The sequence below is a fragment of the Camelus bactrianus genome, chromosome 10 (assembly GCF_048773025.1).
Source record: "Camelus bactrianus isolate YW-2024 breed Bactrian camel chromosome 10, ASM4877302v1, whole genome shotgun sequence".
NCBI lineage: Eukaryota > Metazoa > Chordata > Mammalia > Artiodactyla > Camelidae > Camelus > Camelus bactrianus.
In genome coordinates this window covers 48,923,348-48,940,996 of record NC_133548.1, presented here as the reverse complement: position 1 = coordinate 48,940,996, position 17,649 = coordinate 48,923,348, and the positions used below count along the sequence as shown (strand labels likewise).

Below are 17,649 nucleotides of genomic sequence, written 5' to 3'. Positions count from 1 at the left end.
CAGAGTGGGATGTAATTCAACATCCATCTTGTCTCTTACTCCTCCGAGCCTTCTCCTCTCCAACATTCACTGGAGTTTCCAGCAGCTCTACAAGAGAAGCTGGGCAGGAAGTTGAGGTCCAAAGTGGGGATGGATGAACCTAGCCAAGATGTCTAAACAAGCTAGGGAGAGAGCCAGGCCAAGGGCCCTATACTTTTAAGTTCAGTCTGAGTGTTTCTTGTCTGGATAGAGCTTTTGTTCTCTTCTTAGGTCCTACTGATTCACACACTCATTCAGTACAAGGTATGCAACACCAACCACAGGCTGGGGTGGGGAGCTTCAGGGCCCTGCCCTCGAGGAGCTCACCTTCTGGTAAGAAAGACAACACTGACAAAAAGCTCTTACTGAAGAGGACTGAATAGGACCAACAATCCCAGAGAGATGCAGGCCTCACCTGCAGCAGAGGCAAAGGAGAGATTGTGGTCTGCTTCAGGAGTGGGAGGGGGAAGCAGGGGAAGACCTCCAGAGGAAGGGCCAAGGATCCAGCTGGGCTGGATTTCAGCTTAGGCATGGTGCCTGTGGGTTCGGGGGGGGTAACTGATAAGAGCATTCCAGGCGCCTGGAGTTATGAACCCTTCTTTTCGAGATCTGAGTGCTTTGACGTTCATTGTCTCATTTCATGTTCGAAACAATTGTGGGAAGACATTACAAATATTAGAAGATACTGAAAATAGTAAGATCCCAATTTTAGAGACGGGAAACAGACTCTAAAGTGGAGTGGCCAAGACTACAAACAGAATTAAGAAGAGCAAGTGTCCCGATTCCAACCAGAGGTGGGGCTTTGTGCACTCACCTCCTGGCTCCCTAACCTGAGCCCCTCTCGGTTCCGCAGCCCGCTTCTCCTCTCTCTCCCTGACATCTCATCCTTCCCCACCCGAAAGTTCCCCCTAAAGCCTAACTGGGTCCGTCCTCCTGCACTCTGGGCGCCGCGGGGAGTCAGGGGTTAAAACCCGTGGCCCGGGTGGCTCCTTCCCCCTCCCCAGCCCCCTCGCCTCCTCTCGGCGCCGCGCCTGGAGAGTCCGTCCCAGAGACCCGCACGAGAGAGGAGGGGGGAAAGTGGGCCTGTTTCTCGGGTGGCCAATCCACCGAGCCCGTGGTGCCCCAGAGGAGGCGCCAGCGCTAGGCCAGCGCCAGGCCGGGGCTGCCTGCTTCCCGCGGCAAAGTACAAATGCGCCCGAGCGCGGCGCCTGGCGCCCTTGGCGTGCACAGCCGGCCTGCGCGCAGCCTTCCCCCGCGGCCGCCGCGCCGCCGCCGCCGGTACCGCCGCCCCGCCGGGCCCCAGGACCCCACGGCCCGACCCCGAGCCCACCGAGCAGCGGGCGCCGGTGACTTCTAGCCCGCGCGCCCGGAACAGCTCGCCGGTCCCTCGCGCCTCGCCCAGCGCTGCGCGCTGGGCAGACTCCTGTCCTCTCCCGTCTTTCTTCTCCACCCTTCCCACTCACCTTCTCCCTTGCTTTAATCGCTTTTCCGTCCTGCATACCTTCCTCAATCTCTCCATCTCTTTCCCTCGTTCTCTTTCCACCTTTCTCTTATTCCCACCTTGGACCTCCTCTATCCTCACCATCTGCTTGACCCTTCTCAGACTCTCCACCGGAGCAGCCACCCTCCCTGGGTCTGTGGATTGCTTTGTGCCGCTGTGCCTCAGTGTCCCCCGCTCATTTCACTTTCTCCCGACTCCCTCCCCGGCTCAATGCCTGGCGGCCTGGCCCTGGGGGAAGGAAGGATGGTTCCCGAGGTAAGGGTTCTCTCCTCCTTGCTGGGACTCGCGCTGCTCTGGTTCCCCTTGGACTCCCAAGCTCGAGCCCGTAAGTAGCAGGGTGGGTGTGCTGGGTGGGCAGAAGAGGGATGCCATCCCTGGGATGTGCGGGAAGGTTCCAGGACCTGGTACCCCAGCCTGTTCTGACAGTCATCCAGGGAGCACCTGTGCTGGGAGGGTGGAGATTCCTCTGCAGACCAGTGTCGGCTGATGAGTCTGGGAGACTGAGGGGAACTTGGCAAGACTCAGAGCCAAGGAGGCTGCTGCCATGGACCTGAGGATGAGGGCACCCAGGGCAGTGGAAAAGGTGGAAGAGAATACAGGGCACTGTGCTTTTTTTTTTTTTTTTTTTTGGAGGGCACATGCTTATTCCTAGTAGAGAGCTGGGTATGTTTGGCTGCAAGGGTGTGATGCAGATGAAGAGGCTATTGCATTTAAAGAGAGCCAGTGGAAAGAAAGAAGAGCCAACTAGGATAACCTTCCCATTCCTTTTCTCTTTTGATCCTCACAGCACTCCCAGGAGGTGGGTTTTATCATTTGCATTTCACAGATGAGAAAACTTAGACTGAGAGAAGAAACTTGCTCAAGTTTAGAGAGCTAGCGAGCCGTCCAAAGCCAGAACTCTCCAATTCCAAATCCTATGCTTTCTTTCCCTCCCCACAGCACCTGGAGGGAACCCTGATTTGGAGTTGTGAGACTCTGGGAGGCAGCAGGGCACAGTGAAATAGATGAGGGTCTTCACTATCCCAGATCTGCTGAGTATCAGCCAGTAGGAGGCAGGCATGGAGGGCATTTCTCTGAGCCTAATCTATAAAATAGGAGTGAAAATCCCAAGACTGTTGGGAGGATTAGATTCAAGAAAACATGTAAAGCAGCTAGCACCAGCAACTGGCTGGTGCATGGTAGGTTCTTGAAAAAATCAATTCCCTAATTCATGCTTTTCCACTTGGACATAGTGTAACCTCAAACAGTTTATACAACCTCCCTGAACCTCAGTTTCCTCAGTGTTTCCACGATAGGCTGGTGAACCTACGCTCTACCCTCTGCCAATCTCTTGGAACGCTTTGAGCATGGAAAACAAAACCAAAGAGTGTCTTAAAAAGAAGGAAGGAGCTTAGTTCAAACCTTGACTTATACTCAAAGAAGAAACCGAAGCCCAGGAGGGGCAGTGACTCACTCCAGGCTGCTGAGGGCAAAACCTGGGATGAAGACCCCAGTTTCCCAGCCTAGAGCTCTTCCCACCCCACAGCTCAGCTCCCCCATCTGCCTTCTTTTGCATGTGACTTTCTGGAGCCAGCAGTGCTGGATTTTGTTTTATTCTTGTCTCTGCTCATGAGGGCAGGCTGTATGTCTGGTCATCTCTGGGCTGCCAGCAGCGTGAGACTCACAGAAGTCCTTAGTAACAAGTCCTGAAGAGAGACCAGTGTTGGGTTCAAATCCTGGCTCTGCCCCTTAGTAGCTGTGTGACTCATAAGTGACAACTTCTCTGAGCCTCAGTTTCTGCATCTGTCTGCCACATATTCACCTGGAACCCAAAGGCTTCTTGGATTAAAGAAGGTGACTGCGTGAATGTGCCCAGCACAATGCCTCCTACTCAGTAAAAGTCTCCTTCCCCTCCTTGAGCCCGGGAGGTTTCCTCCAAACAGCTTCCTGTTGTTTCTTAAAAGAGACTTAGCACAGGATGCCCTCCATGCCAGCCTCCCTTCCACTTGGCACACCACTCTTAACCCCCAAGGCTTTTCTCCATATACCATTGCCCTGGATGCATCTTAGAAAGATGTCCTGGAATCAGATCTTTATGCAGATTGCTCATGACCCACTCATACCCCTCCTCCTTGCCTCCCATAGCCTGTCAGCCCTCTGCAGCTCTGCTCAGGTCATACCTTTGCAAGCAAACTCTCCCTGTCACCTGACCCACTCTGATCTCCCCTCCTCTGCCCTCCACTGGCTTTTGGACCCATATTTCTCAGAAGGTGCTGCCTGTATTCCATCTCTCCTTGTCTGGAGCCTAGCTCCTGACATGCAAGAAAAACCTCAGAGCAGAATTGTTGAGTTAAGGTGAGGTGGACTAGTAGTCAGAGGGGTGTGTTAAGATCTTGGAGTGTCAGAGCTGGAAGAACCTTTGAAAATCATCTGCTTCTACCCTTCAATGTACCAATCCTTATAGTTAAACTGAAGCCCAGAAAGGGGGAGTAACTTGCCCAAGGTCACACATCAAATTTATTAAAGAAAAGAACAGAGGCCTGGATCCTAATCTCTAATTTGTCGCTTGTTGGTTGTGTGAATTAGGACAAATCACTTCCCTTCTCTGAGCCTCACTTTGTATAATGCTAACAATCTATGAATCTAGAAACAATCCTATAGTCATTTTCCAAGGTCCTATTTGAAGATCTCTTATAAAGGTCCTCATCTTAGTTTAGTCAATTTAGTTAGTAAGATGTCAGGCCTGTTGTAGGTAAGGAGTCTCCTGGTGACATCTTAGGTGCTTTCAGAAATGTAGCCAACAGATGGAAATTCTCAAGCCCTCCTGGTGTCTGACTCTTGAGGTGGCCCAGTCGTGCAAAATGCCAAGGGCCTGTGAACATGTGTGGCAGCCTGTTCCTCAGTTAAAGTACAAGGTTATTCAAACAAAGGTTGTTCTATCCTTGGCTCTATTTCCAGCCACAGATTGAGCCCTGATCTCAGCCCAGACTGAGTCTCAACTCCAGCCACAGGTCAAGCCCTAATCCTCAAATGCTACCATAGATCAAACCCAATTCCACTCTTGGCTAGAGCCCTTACCCAGGGCGGGTCCCTGACCAGTGCTGATCTCAGTCCCAGGCTGCGATGCATGCAAGCATGATGTCGACTGCTTTGGACACTCATCCCCCAATGCCTCTGTGGAATGAGAATCTGCCTAGAATCTCAGATCCCTCTCCAGTGATTGATTTGTCCAATGTCAGCTCCTCTTCCTTGTGCTCTTCCCTTACTGATTGCCCCTTGCCCCTTTTAAGGTGCCCAGCATGCTTCTGCTTTCTCTTCTTTCCCTACATCCAATCCTGATTGCAGGAGAGAGTCAGTTACTAGGTAAAAACATCGGCCCCTCTATTCTATCTCCAAGGGTTGTGTATACTATGGGAATCAAAGTTTTTTTTTTTTTCTCCAGGTGACAAAATCCCACACCCCAGAAGCAGAGATGGGGTGGGAAGGGAGCTCCTGTAATATGATGTGGTACAGAGGGTAAACTTGGAATCAGAAGTTCAGGGTTCTAGCCCTGGCTCTCCCACCAATTCCAACCATGACCCAGGCCAGTTGCCCTTCTTTGCCCCTGAGTTTTCTCAGCTGTAAGGCATGAGATGGTTGGGAGTCTAATAGATTATCATTGAGAACCATTTCAGCTTTAACATCCCGTGATTCTAAGACTCTAAAATCCAAAGATTCTGTTGCCTTGATTATGAGTCCACTCTGACTTTTGGAAAAGGGAGTTGGGGGAGTGTGGGTATGCAGCCTGGTACTCCTGCCCTGCCAGGGAGGAGTGAACAGACAGACCCTCAGACACCAACAGAAAATGCCTAGAGGGCCTGGGACAGTGGATATAGAGGAAGATATGCCAGTGGGGACCCTTCCCTGCTGTTCAGCTTAGTCATATACCCATCCACCTGTCCAGATGTACATGAAGGTGTAGGGGGGCACCTGAGGGAAAGCTGGACATCTGGCTCCAGTCAGGCCCCTCTTCAGGTCTATCTGGAAGGTTCTGCACTTCCTCTCTCCCACCAGTAGAGGTCTCTGTCTCACTCACTCGCTTGCAGGCTGCTGAGCTGGAGCCGGGCAGCAGCTGTGCAGTTGCTCCAGCTGTTGCACCTGTTCCAGGACTGGCCTCTCAAGTTCCCCCAGCCGCCGGCCACGGCGCCAGGCTCTGGGAGAGAGACCTTGAATCCCTTGGACTCCCAAAGAAAAGGACTGGCATGTAAGCAGTGCCCCTGGGAGCTGCACTGCAAAGATCACTGCAGGCATTCCCCTGCCTCTGGGCAGGATCCCACCCCAGAGAAGCCTGTTCCATACTCTTCTTCTGTTACCCATTTTTGTAGTCAAGATTTTTTGTGTGTGTCTCGCCTGAATCCTTTTGTTTGCAATCTAAAGTCATTTCTTCTGGTCCTGTCCCTTTGGGGATGGGTGTTTCTATAAGCAGCCCTCACCTACCCAGATCCGAAGACTGGCATTGGAGTTTGTGCTGGCAAAAATCAATGACCTTAGACAAGTTCCAGTCCTCTCTGGGACTCAGTGTCCACTTTTGTAAAATAGAGGATTGGATATCATCTCTCGGTCCCTAACTTCTAAGATTCTGTGAATCTAAGTGCGTATGTCTAATCGACATCAAGGCAGAATAGAACGTAAACAGTCTCTTCTCTGCCCTCTGACCCTTGCCAGGCAACAGAGCAACTTTTCCTGGTTTGATGACTCTCTCCTTTGAGGTCCTTCTAGGCTCCCAAACATCTGTCATGTGCCAGATAAGAATTCAGGTTCAGAGAAGTGAGGGCCTTTTCCCTAGATTGCACAGCTCCGCCACTGAAGAGCCGAGGTTTGCTTCTGATTCCCTTAGGAGGCCTCTGCCTTCGGGTGCCAGTGCCCAGAGCACAGCTTATGTCTTAGAGGGGAGCAAGTTTGTGTGAAAAGGGGACTATAAATGAATAAAGTATGGCTGTGTGGGCATGAGGGAAAAAATGTAAACATTCTCACATTCCCACGCAGCCTGGCTCGCTCAGGTTTCCTGAGTTCCTGCAGGCTGGGGACAGGCCAGCCACAGTTCCAGTCCCAGCTCCACCTGGGGCCATTTCCAGAGGTATCCAGCCTCTCCTGCAGCCCAGAAGCTTTTTTCTGGTTGTCTTTTCTGCTTCCTATTGGAAGAATTCCCAGTCCTGACTGGCCCCCTAAGAGTCCTTTATCATAACACGGGAGTTTTAAGGCAGACTGTGGGATGACCTTGGATGAGACAGTTCAGGAATTTTGACTTACATGTGAAGATCATGGAATCGCTCATCCTCATACCTGCCCAGGCTCCTGACCTTTCTGTACACAGTGTTTGGTTTGGTGGGTAGTTTGGGAGTTCAGATGACAGGAGCTAGAAAAGGGAGCTCAAACTAATTCCTGTTAGGTGGCAAGGTCAAAGTGCTGAGAGGGATTTCATTTTCCTATTGCAGAATGAAGTTCTCTTTTTGTTAAAGCAGGAGGTTTCCAGGATTAAGGACCATCAATCACTTCCTCTTCTGGATCCTCCCCTCTCTGTTAACTCCATTCTTTCACCGTACATTCATTCATCAAGCACTAACTCTGCGTAGGCTCTTCGTAGACCACTGGAGATACAAAAATGAATGAGATCTGGTCCTTGCTCTCAAGAAGCTCACAGTTTAGTAAGGAAGAAGAACCCATTCAATAAGTACTTCTAATCCAGCCTGATGAGAGTTGTGATGGAGGGCTGAACTCACTTCTGTGGGAGCCTCGAGGAAGGACTGACCAATGGCCTAGAAGGTTGGGGCAGCTTCACAGGGTGGCACCTAAACAGGCTTTGGAAGAACATGGAGTTGGTCAAACATTGGAGATGGGGAATCACATTTCCAGGCAGAGGAAACAGCATGTGCAAAGGCACAGAAGCATGAAGGAGCATGGGTGGGGGTGGGGGAGAGAGAGAAATTTAGCAAGAAGAGGTAAGACTGAAAAGAGGGCTACTGCAGAGAGTTATGCTGGGAAAGCTGGTGGGAGCCTGCTCATGACAGGCTGGGGTGACTTGATAACACTGTAACAGACACCAGAGTCTGTCTAGTAAATATCGCTGCCCTGAATTCAGATTACATCAACTAAATCCAGTCACGTTAAGTCAGTGTCAAGCAAGGTAAAGAGCTTCAGCTGTGGTCTATCCAAGTGGATGCTTCCTGCGGAAAGAAGGGCTAGCACCTAGCAGGCCCAGCCAACTTCTGTGGCCTGTGTGAACCACGGTCAGCCCCATTCCTGTGCCTTTGCATGCAGCTTCTGCTCTGCACATCTCTACTTTGTTAACTCCTTCACAGGCATCTTTTCAAGGAAGCCGTCCCTGAGGACCTTTTGCTTCCACTATTACAGCATTTGTCAAACTGTTTGTATTATATCTGTCTTCTCCATTAGACTATGAGCTCCTTGTAGGTGAGGACTGGTGTCTTATTTAATCAGGTACCAGGCCCATGGACATGTATGACCTGATATACAAAATGCTCAATAAATGAATAGCAGGAACAAATGGTACCATTACTAATGATAATAAGATATCAAAACTAATAATAACATTTACTGCCTACTGTGCGAAAAGCCCCACATTCACCTGGTTATGCAGGCCTGAAACCTGAATCGCATCCTTGACTGCTCCTTCACCCTGTCCACCCATATCTAGTCTGTCTGAAAGCCTACCCACTGTACCTACCAAAATTTCCTCAGATCTGTACTCCTACCCATCAGCACTGCTTCCACCTTGGGCCAGGCCAGCATTATCTCAAAACAGATGACTGTCGCAGCCTCCCCTCTCCTCTCTCTGCCTCTAGTCTTGCCCTCCAATCCATTCTCCATTCCTGCAGCCCCAGTGATGATTCTAAAATGCAAACCTGACCAGGGGCATACAGATGAATGCCTTTCTGTGGCTTTCCTTTGCCCTTGGGGCACTCAAGGCCCTTTGTGAACCTCTGCCTCTTTCTCTAGCCTGACCTCTGGCCTCTCACCCCTGCCCTCCCATTCTCTCCTTCAACCTTTCTGATCACTGTCATCTCTGTATGCCAGCCCGAGATCTGTGTAGACAGAGGTGGTGTTGAGGGAATCTAGCTTGTGAATGAGGCTCGAAAAGTGCAGGGAACCAGAGGAAACAGGGTTGGTGAGGCTGAAACCTGGGAGATTTGACCTTAGTGGCAGGTACCATGATATCTGTGCCCTAATAGGTACCTGGGGGCTTCCTATAGAATTCTGGGAGTAAAAGGAAGACTATGAGAAACAGAGTGTTAGGGAAGTTTGGGGTCAGCACCCAGATCTGCTTTTTGTCTGTTTGTTTTTAACTTACACTTAATTGAACATCTAATATGTGGAAGGCATTAGGCATATTACATATATTATTTGATTTAATTCTGCAATAACCCCCCAAAGGTAGACATTATTTCTAATCCCACTTAACAGATATGGAAACTGAGGCTTGGAATGTTTAAATAGCTTATCTGAAAGCAGGCTGCAGATAAAAGCCAAATCCAATTTGAACCCCAGCATATCTGATTCCAAAGCCAGGGATTTTGGACTATTTACACATGTGCACTGAGTGAGGGGTTTTGAGGGGCATGAAACCTGTCCCACTTTAATTCTTCTCTGTCTAAAACCTGGAACAGGGCCAACTGTCCTCCTCAAACAAAAACTTCCTGCACTAATGTCTTTTTCCTGGGTTAGACATCACTGCCAGGGGCCATTGACTCCTAAAGTCCCGAGAGAGGGTGAAGCTGGCCCCCGAGTTAGAGACAGAGAGAGACGATGGGTGGGGTGAGATATGGTGGGGCGAGGGGAGAGAGGAAGCAGGGCAGGCCTAGGGCCAGGGCTGGGGTGGGAATGACCCAGAGGACCAGAGGCAGTGGATGGGAAGGGAGGGGGTGTGAGAGACAAACCCTGTCTCCTTCTCCCTGTCACTCAGGATTGGCCCCGCTGGCTGCCTGAACCTCATCCTAGCCCACCTTGGAGACCGTGAGAACCTAGGCATATGGCACCATCAACATGCCCTGAATCATGGAAGCTTAAAATGAACAACTCTTAGAACTACAACATCATACAACTCTAGAAGCTTCATTTTATAATGCAGTATAGGCTCTTAGAAACCTGGAATTCTCAAATCTTGAATCTTAGAAACCTAGAGCCTTGGAGTCTTAGAATTTTGAGATCATGGCTTCATAAACTATCTGTGCAGAAAAGCTTTGAAGATCAAAGTTCATCCCCGGCCCTTATTTTTCAGATGGGAAACTGAGGCTCAGAGAAGGAAAGAAAGTGTCTTCCTCAACGTCACACAGTGAATTTGTGGCACAAGGAACCAGAGCTCCTTCCACCAGCCATGTGCAAGGATGGGGCGAGTGCCAGGACTATGGGGATGGGGCAGCCTGCGGTCCTGGCAGCTCCTCCTCCTGCCTGGTTTTGGCATGGCCTCAGGCACTCACCTCCCTAGAAGAGGGAGCTCCAGGCAATGCCACCCTCCCTTGTGACTCTGACCTTGGAAACTTGCGGGGTATAGTGGGGTGGGGATTGTGGTTCCTGGGGTTGAGGGACAGCTAGCCAGGCCCCCCACACTCTCAGCTTCTGCCAGGTTGGTCGGTAGGGGGCAGGGGCTCCTGGCCTGGGCAGGGGATGAGACATTCTGTCTGTTTTCATGATCTGAGCAGGCCGGGAGGGGTTGGTGGTGCCAGCTGGCACAGGGGCCAGGCTACAGGGCCGCCCCAAGGAAGCTGGGACAGGGTTTCTTCAGCAGTGAGGCTGAGACCTAAGGCCACGGTAGTGTTGCAATCGCCTCCTTCCCTGGTCCGGGGAGGAGACTGAGGAAGAAAGACATTATTCAGTCCTTGGAGAGTTGGGCTGGCTCTGACAAGCACCCCAGCTGGGCCTGTGTCCCGCCCTCTCTGCCAGTGGAGGCTGAGAGATAAACACAGCTCATTTGATACGGGCCAGGCCAGCCGGGCCAGGCCAGCCGGGGCCTTGCTGGGAACGGGATCTGCTGTCTGATCCCCCCTCTACTTTGGGGGGTTGGGATGGAGGTGGGGAGGGAACTAAGCTATGGTCCCCAGTGGCCGTTGAAGCACAGACTCTGAAGGCATCATGACCATGGCCTCAAATCTTTGCTCTGGGAGGCCCAAGAGGCAGAAGCAGTGCAGGGAGCCAGAGGGTGGCTGGTCTCAGCTTCTCACAAAGGAAACTTTCGAAGGTTAGGAACAGCCCTTAGCTCCTGTCCTCTGAGCTGTGTGCGGGGGGCTGCACTCCAGCCCACCCCAACACTGAGGGAATTCCTGCCTCGTGGGTGAACCGCCCCCGCTACTGTACCACTTTAAGTGCGTTGCGATTCTGCAAGTTAAAATGTCTAAGAATGATTCAGAAAGTGTGAAGGTCTAGACAGTGTGTAGGAGGAGGCATGAAAGGCAACCTCTAGATTCTAGGCCAACCGGGGACCAAGAGAAAAAAAATAAGGAATGGGGTATGGTGGTCAGTGTGGCCGAGAGAAGGAACCTCTAGGCCCTGATTTTGGGCAAAAAGCCATAGTGGGTGAGGTGTGCTGAAAAGAGTTCTGCTTGGGAACCTGGAGTCCTAGGTTCAAATTAATAGCTGGGTGGCCACAGGCAAGTCACTCAGTCTCTGTGATCCTTGGTTTTCTCATCTAGTTTTCTCACAATCATGGGAACAGTCCCAATGACTCTAAAACTGACCAGATCCTCTTGAATCATGAACAGATGGTGAGGTCCATCTTGCAGGGTCATTGTTACCATAATTATCATAATAATAGCATTCAACTAAGTGTCAGGAATTGGGCTAAGTAAGCACTATCCAAGCATTATCCAATTTAATCCCCAAAACATTGATGTTAATAAGATAATTAAGTAATTTACATAAAGGGAATATTATCAAAAAATGTTGGTTCCTTTCTCTAAATTTCCACCTCGTTTAGTTTAACAACATCTTTATGGACATTTACCTTGTGCTGGGCCTCCCAGTTTCTCCCTCTAAAAGGGCTTAGATTATTCTTCAGATAATGGAGAGTTTTTTGTAGGAATGATGGCATCCCCTCTGGGTTGTAAAAATCACCAGGTACCTGTGTGGAGGAGGGTTGGCAGGGACATGGCCAGGTAGAAGGGTGGGGCAAGGGGACCTTAGCGCCTGACTCAGCCCTGACCTGGGGCTAAGTGGTGAACTGGTGACAGGTCAGGAGTGTTCTAGAGAGTTTGAAAGACTGAGCAATTGACTGGAGGTGAGAGAGAGGTGGAGGTTTCAGGAAAGCAGGATTGCAGGAGAGAGAGCTAACCCACATAATGAAACAAACTGTTTCAATCATTTTTAGAAGCATTCATCTACATATTGAAAACTGATATGCAGATTACAAAAATAATCCATTGATATGCAGTCACAGTACCAATGACTATATTTAAGGATATTTAAAAGTCAGCTTTCTAACAACCTTTCGCTAGGCAACACTTTGTTTTCCCAATTCAGACACTTTCCTCAGAGCTCACTGAGATATGAGGACACAGTGTAGTATGAGAGCAGGAAAGCTGCTGTCAGTGGCATTATTCAAAAGGTAGGTCACAGGGCCCAGAGAAGGTGTGTGTGTGTGTGTATGGAGGCAGGGGAGCAGCAGAGGGCAAGGGAGAAGAAGGTGCAGAAATGTAGTAAATAAATAAGCAAAATGGGACAAAGGAAAAGGAAGCAAGTTTAATTATGAGGGCAGAAAGAGCACTGCACTGTGAGTCAGGAGACTTCGGCTGCCATACCTGCTTGATAACTGACTTGCTATGTGTCCTTAGAGGTATAGTTTACCGTCTCTGGGCCTCAGATTATACATCTAATCATAATAACTAACATTTATACCACAATCTAAATCTGTAAAGCACTTTCACTGCTTGACTCCTAATCACTCTGTGAGAGAAGTGTTAAGGTTCAGAGAGGGTCAGTGACATATCCAAAGTCACACAGTAAGTGTGTGGTCAAGCTGATTTTCAAACTCTGGCCCCCTGACTAGGAGAGCACATCCCATGGATTCTCTTTTGCCTGAGTCGTCCAGATGACATCCTTCCTAGAGCCAGAAAGAGGGAGGGATGAGGCAGGGACTTTGGACTGGAGTCTCCTAGAACTGACAAAGCACTGGTTGGTTTGCCAGGCCCAGACATGTTCTGCCTTTTCCATGGAAAGAGATATTCCCCTGGCGAGAGCTGGCACCCCTACCTGGAGCCACAGGGCCTGATGTACTGCCTGCGCTGCACTTGCTCTGAGGTAGGTTCCTCTGGCCACCTGGCCACCTGTGACAAGTATGTCTGAGAGACCTCTAGAGAAGGCACCCCAGAAGGAGGGAGGACAGCCTGATTCTGGGGGTGAGGAGCACTCTGGAACCAGGTCCCCTAGAATAGTGCTCTGTCAGCAGCAACTGAGGGACCAGGGGCCACATCACTTCACTACTGAGTACCTAATACGTAGGCATACCCGGGCCTCCCATCTCTCATCCAGCCTTCTTTCCTGCTGCTGCCAGCCTCCCTGTGCTCATGCAGCAGAAGACAGAGCCTTTCTGACCTGACCTCCTAATCCTTCCTTTCCTTGTGCTATCTCTTCCAGCCTCCTCTCTTGCCCCCCTGCCTTAGGATGCATTCTCCCAAGGCTACTGGTCCAAATATTTATACTTTGAGGCTTCGCCCAAATGCCACCTCCACAAGGAACCTTATTTGATCCCTTACCTGGAAGTATTTTCTTCTGGGAGGCCATGTAAGTCTCTCTGTCCCTTTCTCCTGATCACTGTTGGCCAGGTAAAATGCTTATCTGTATCTATCAGTCACTGCCCCTCCCTGATGGAGCCCTGGAAGCAGGTCTTCCTGAGCACTCACTCATGCCCAGTTCAGGGTCTTGCAGAAGGATGTACAAACTGGGGCAGAGACCAGATCTTTTTATTTGCCTGTCTCCTCCCAGCCCACCCCAACCCAGCACCCTTCACAGGGCCTGGTACAGTCAACTAGGTGGAATAAATGAGACCCTCATGTGGTCCAGAACTCCCAAGACAAGTATGGAGTTAGAGGATGGGGAAGAAGGGAGACTTGAACCCCCTTGGCCCTGGATCAGCTGCCTCGGGTCCAGCCCCATTGGCATGAAGTCCATAGCTCTCTCTGTCCAGGTGCTGGTGCTTAGGGGAAGGGTACCTAACTCCTAGCTGGAGCCAGCCCCTTAGCCCCTCTCCCTGCACAAAGCCAAGAGAAGAATGAGGAAGACCTGTGAGAGCCTGTCTTGTTAAAACAATACTCAGGGTGGGAGCAGAGAAGAGCTTTTAATGAAACACTGGGAGCTGGAGGGGGCAGGGGCCAGCCCCTCTCCTGACTCTGACCACTAAGGTCTCACTCCTCTGGGATGTGGGATGTCCTTTCCTCTGATTTCCCCACTGCTTCTACTGTGTTGGCCCCAGGAAGAACCTGATGCCAATGGGGGCATAACCCCCCATCCCTGCCTCCCCTTGGTTTTCCTTAGCACATCTGAGGTCAATCAGCCTTTTCAAAGAGAACTTTATGAAATATAGCCAAAAACAGGAAGGAAACCATAACAGAAAATTCCAGACATATCATGCGGTCCAGTTGACCAAGTCCAAGTTTTGTGATCCAGTGAAGCTAATTCATTTCTCCCTCCCAGAGTTCACACATACAGTTTCCTCAGCTCGAGGAGCTATAGCCGACATCCTCCAAATACACCCCAAAACCCTCCACTTCTCCCCATCATCCCCGCTCCCCCTAATCTAAGCCACCTCCTTCTCTCACCCGGGCTGCTACACGAGCAACCCACAGGGTCTCCTCGTACCCCTTTCTAATCTGTCCACCAGAGAGCAGCTAGAAGGATCTTTTCTGAGCATGAAACTAATCATGTCATTCCAGCAGCATCTAAAACCCTCCAACAGCTTTTCGTTGAACCTAAAGTAAAATTCAAATCGCCTGCTGCGGGCTTTACACGATCTGATTTCTGCCTTATTCTACAACCTCATTTCCTCCCTGGGCCAACACTTCAAACTCATTTCTACTTGTTCTTCTACCCAGAATGTTCTTCCCCGAGATCTTCCCAGGAATGATTCCTTCTCATCTTGCAGTTCACAACATAATGTTACCTCCTTATGAGGCTTTCTCTACAGCTGTTTCTAAAATAGCCCAATCTTGTTAACACAATCACGTTACTCTGTTTTACTCCTATTATAAATGTAACATCTGACATGATCTTGTTCCTACTTGTTTATTTTTTATAGTCTGCCTCCCCCTGCTAGGAGGTAAGCTCCGTGAGAGCAGAACCCTTGTCTCTTACTCACTGCTATGGCCCGAGTGCTCAGAAGAAGACCTGGCACCCAGCTGTCCTGCAGTAAATATTGAGTGAATGACTGAGTCCCTGCCCCATCCACCAAACACAGCTCAGCATCACGGGAAGTACACAGACACTAGACAGTGTTTTCCTGCTGTGTGATCTTAGGCAACTTCACCCCTCAGTGGCTCTCTTCTCCTTTTGAAAGTGTGGATAATAATGCCCACCTCTAGGACTGTTGAGATGAAGTGAGATGATACATTTTCATATAACACAGAGCCCTTGCCTAGAGCAACCCAATAAATGGTAGTTATGACTTTCCTGAGAGGCACCCTTTGGCTGCAAGGCCTCTCGCCTTGCCCCCTGCCCTTTCGCCCCCTAGCCTGTCTTCACCTTACTTCCTGCTGCATGTCGCTGTTCTCCAGCCCTTGGTTCCTTCAAGGCCAGAATCCAGAGAGAGATTCTAACTCTTCTGACAACACTCCACCCTAGGGTCTAATCTAAGGGGTCAGTTCACTCTCTGGACATCTATTAAGGATCCCTGTGTGCCTCAAGAAGGCCCCTTTTGGGTCTCAGGTCAATTCTGTGGATTCTAGGATGCCCTGATTAGTCCTTGTGATCACTCCTGGCCATCTTGGGAAGCAGTGACCCCAGCGGGACTAAGGCCTGGTCCAGGGTTCTCCATGGGGCAGGAGGCTGTCTCTGAGGGAAGTGTGGCTGGGGCACTCAAGTGGGCAAGGGAGCTGGAAACACACCTGGCAACTTCTAAGTTTAATCAAAGCCAGCGCCATTTGTTTAAGAGGGAGACCACCTCTCCCTCCCCTCCTGGCTCTCATTCATTTGCTTGTTTGTTCATTCAAACTTCAGCAGGCACTTGCTTGGAGCAAGACCCTGTGCTGACAGTTCAGAGACAAATAGACTGAGGTTTGGTCCTTGTTCTTGGGAATTCACAGTTGAATAGAAGAGACAGATATAATGGCTCGTGATAGCAGAAGGGAGAGGAAGGTGTGGGATGCCTGGGACAGGCTGACAAACTTCCTGGAGAGCTGGAAAAACCTCCAGTGGTGGCCTCTCCTTCCAGCTCCTCTGTTTCTGCACATCTCTCTGTGAATGTTTCTCTTCCCCTTCTCTTTCATTTGCTGTACTTGAAAAAGCCTAAGAACTTCGGGCCCCTCCTTCTCTGGTGCCAATTCTAAGGCTTTGTGCAGGGTCACTCACATCTCCTAGAGGTTTAGGGGGCAGATCACCAAGCCCTGAGTCTTCTCCACATCCTGTTTCTAGCCATGTTCCCATCCCTATCCCCTGCCCTCCAGTGTCACACTCCTCTCTTAAGCCACGAGGCTCAGGTCCAGAAGTAAAGGAACAAAACCCCTGAGTTAAAATAGCATAATCAAGATCATGCTGAAATAACCCAAGTCTTTTACTTGTATTTCTCAAACACCACAAAGGGACAAATCCAGTGCAAATCCAGGCACACAGTGCCCCCCTCCATGGTAGGGGAGGGACACGATTGGAGAGCCACACAACTGAGCAGGGGAAGGGGAGAGACTGGACACATGGAGTTAATCACTTTTATCCCATTGCAGGCTTAAAACGAGGACAGTGCCCCACAGTTAGGGTGGAGGGTGGTTTCGGGAGGGGACAGTGGAAGGCAACAGCTCTTTGGAAGTAGGACTGACCCCTGTGTCCCCTTCAGAGTGCCCATGTGAGTTGTTACCGCCTCCACTGCCCGCCTGTCCACTGCCCTGAGCCCGTGACCGAGCCGCAGCAGTGCTGTCCCCGGTGTGTGGGTAAGTAGCCTCACTCCTCCCCTTGTGCCAGCCTCCCACCTGCTCACTGACCCTTATCCCACTCCTGACACAGCCTCCAGCTGAAGGAGACCCCTGGAACAAGAGCACAGTTTCTAGATCAGAGCTATTGTGACACCCAGGTGCTCAGGGGAAGACATCCTCCATGGATCCCCAAGGAAGGCAGGGGCAGCAAAAAACTTCTCATTCTTAAGTAGCTGTGCTTGCTAGGAGGGAATGTGGGAAATAGCTGAAGAAAACGGGTGCGCTTGGCCTGCTGACAGCCCACATGGGCTCCAATCTCCCAAGGGAATGGACATGCCCTGTGTAAGTGGAGGTGAGTCAGCAGGGAGGCTCTGCAGGGTGACCCTAGGATTACTGTCCTGGGATTGGGAATGACCGAAGGAGTGGGAGTACAGATACTCTTAGATTCCTCCCAGTCCTGCGGTTCAGGGAGCTGTGTGTCCTGATGCTAAATGTCCATGATTTTGAGATTCTACTAAGAGCCTCTGAGACTGGGATTCTAGCAAGCAGAGGTAAGGGAAAGGAGAGGTGAGGTGGTCTGAGAAGAACCTGGCATAAGCAATTGGCAAATGAGAGGTGGCCAGTGGGAAAGCCAACCTAGAAGGCAGGGAGCAGTTGAGAGGAGAATCCATGTTTGGGCACCAAGAAGGTGATGAAGGGAGGGAAGCTCCAGACTCTGGAACCATGGCTCTGGAGACCCGTGTGGAGTATGTATGCAGAGGCGCTCATTTTCCAAGTGGGACCCCAGTAGGAATCTCACCATGGCTCCAGCTTGGGTCCTAGAGATTCTGGCTCTGGGTTCCCCAGGGAAACAGAGGCTCTGTGCTTCATCCTGCCCAGTGACGGGCATCCTGCCTCCTCCCCAGCTGAGGCTGACTCCAGGAGTCCTGACCACTCCTTGCTGACTGTGCCTTGGCTCAGGCCCCTTCTTCCTCACATGTTCCTTACTTCCTCTCTCTTTCTGGGACCTGCCCCTCTGCGTGTTCCTCAAGACAGCTCAGCCATCAGCCC

General features: G+C 50.6%; 1 protein-coding gene across 2 annotated transcripts in view; it reads left to right on the top strand.

Annotated features, from left to right (window-relative positions):
- The first annotated feature begins 1,046 nt into the window (after positions 1 to 1,046).
- The window catches only part of CHRDL2 (chordin like 2), a 32,803-nt gene continuing 16,200 nt past the window's right edge, over positions 1,047 to 17,649 (top strand). Inside the window, exons 1-3 of one of the 2 annotated variants that reach the window (XM_074372619.1) lie at positions 1,047 to 1,844; positions 12,672 to 12,784; positions 16,524 to 16,617. In XM_074372619.1, the coding sequence (XP_074228720.1) occupies positions 1,730 to 1,844; positions 12,672 to 12,784; positions 16,524 to 16,617 (322 nt within the window). In that variant the 5' untranslated portion in view covers positions 1,047 to 1,729. The remainder of the gene's footprint in view (positions 1,845 to 12,671; positions 12,785 to 16,523; positions 16,618 to 17,649) is intronic. The other variant, XM_010973136.2, reaches the window with a different exon arrangement.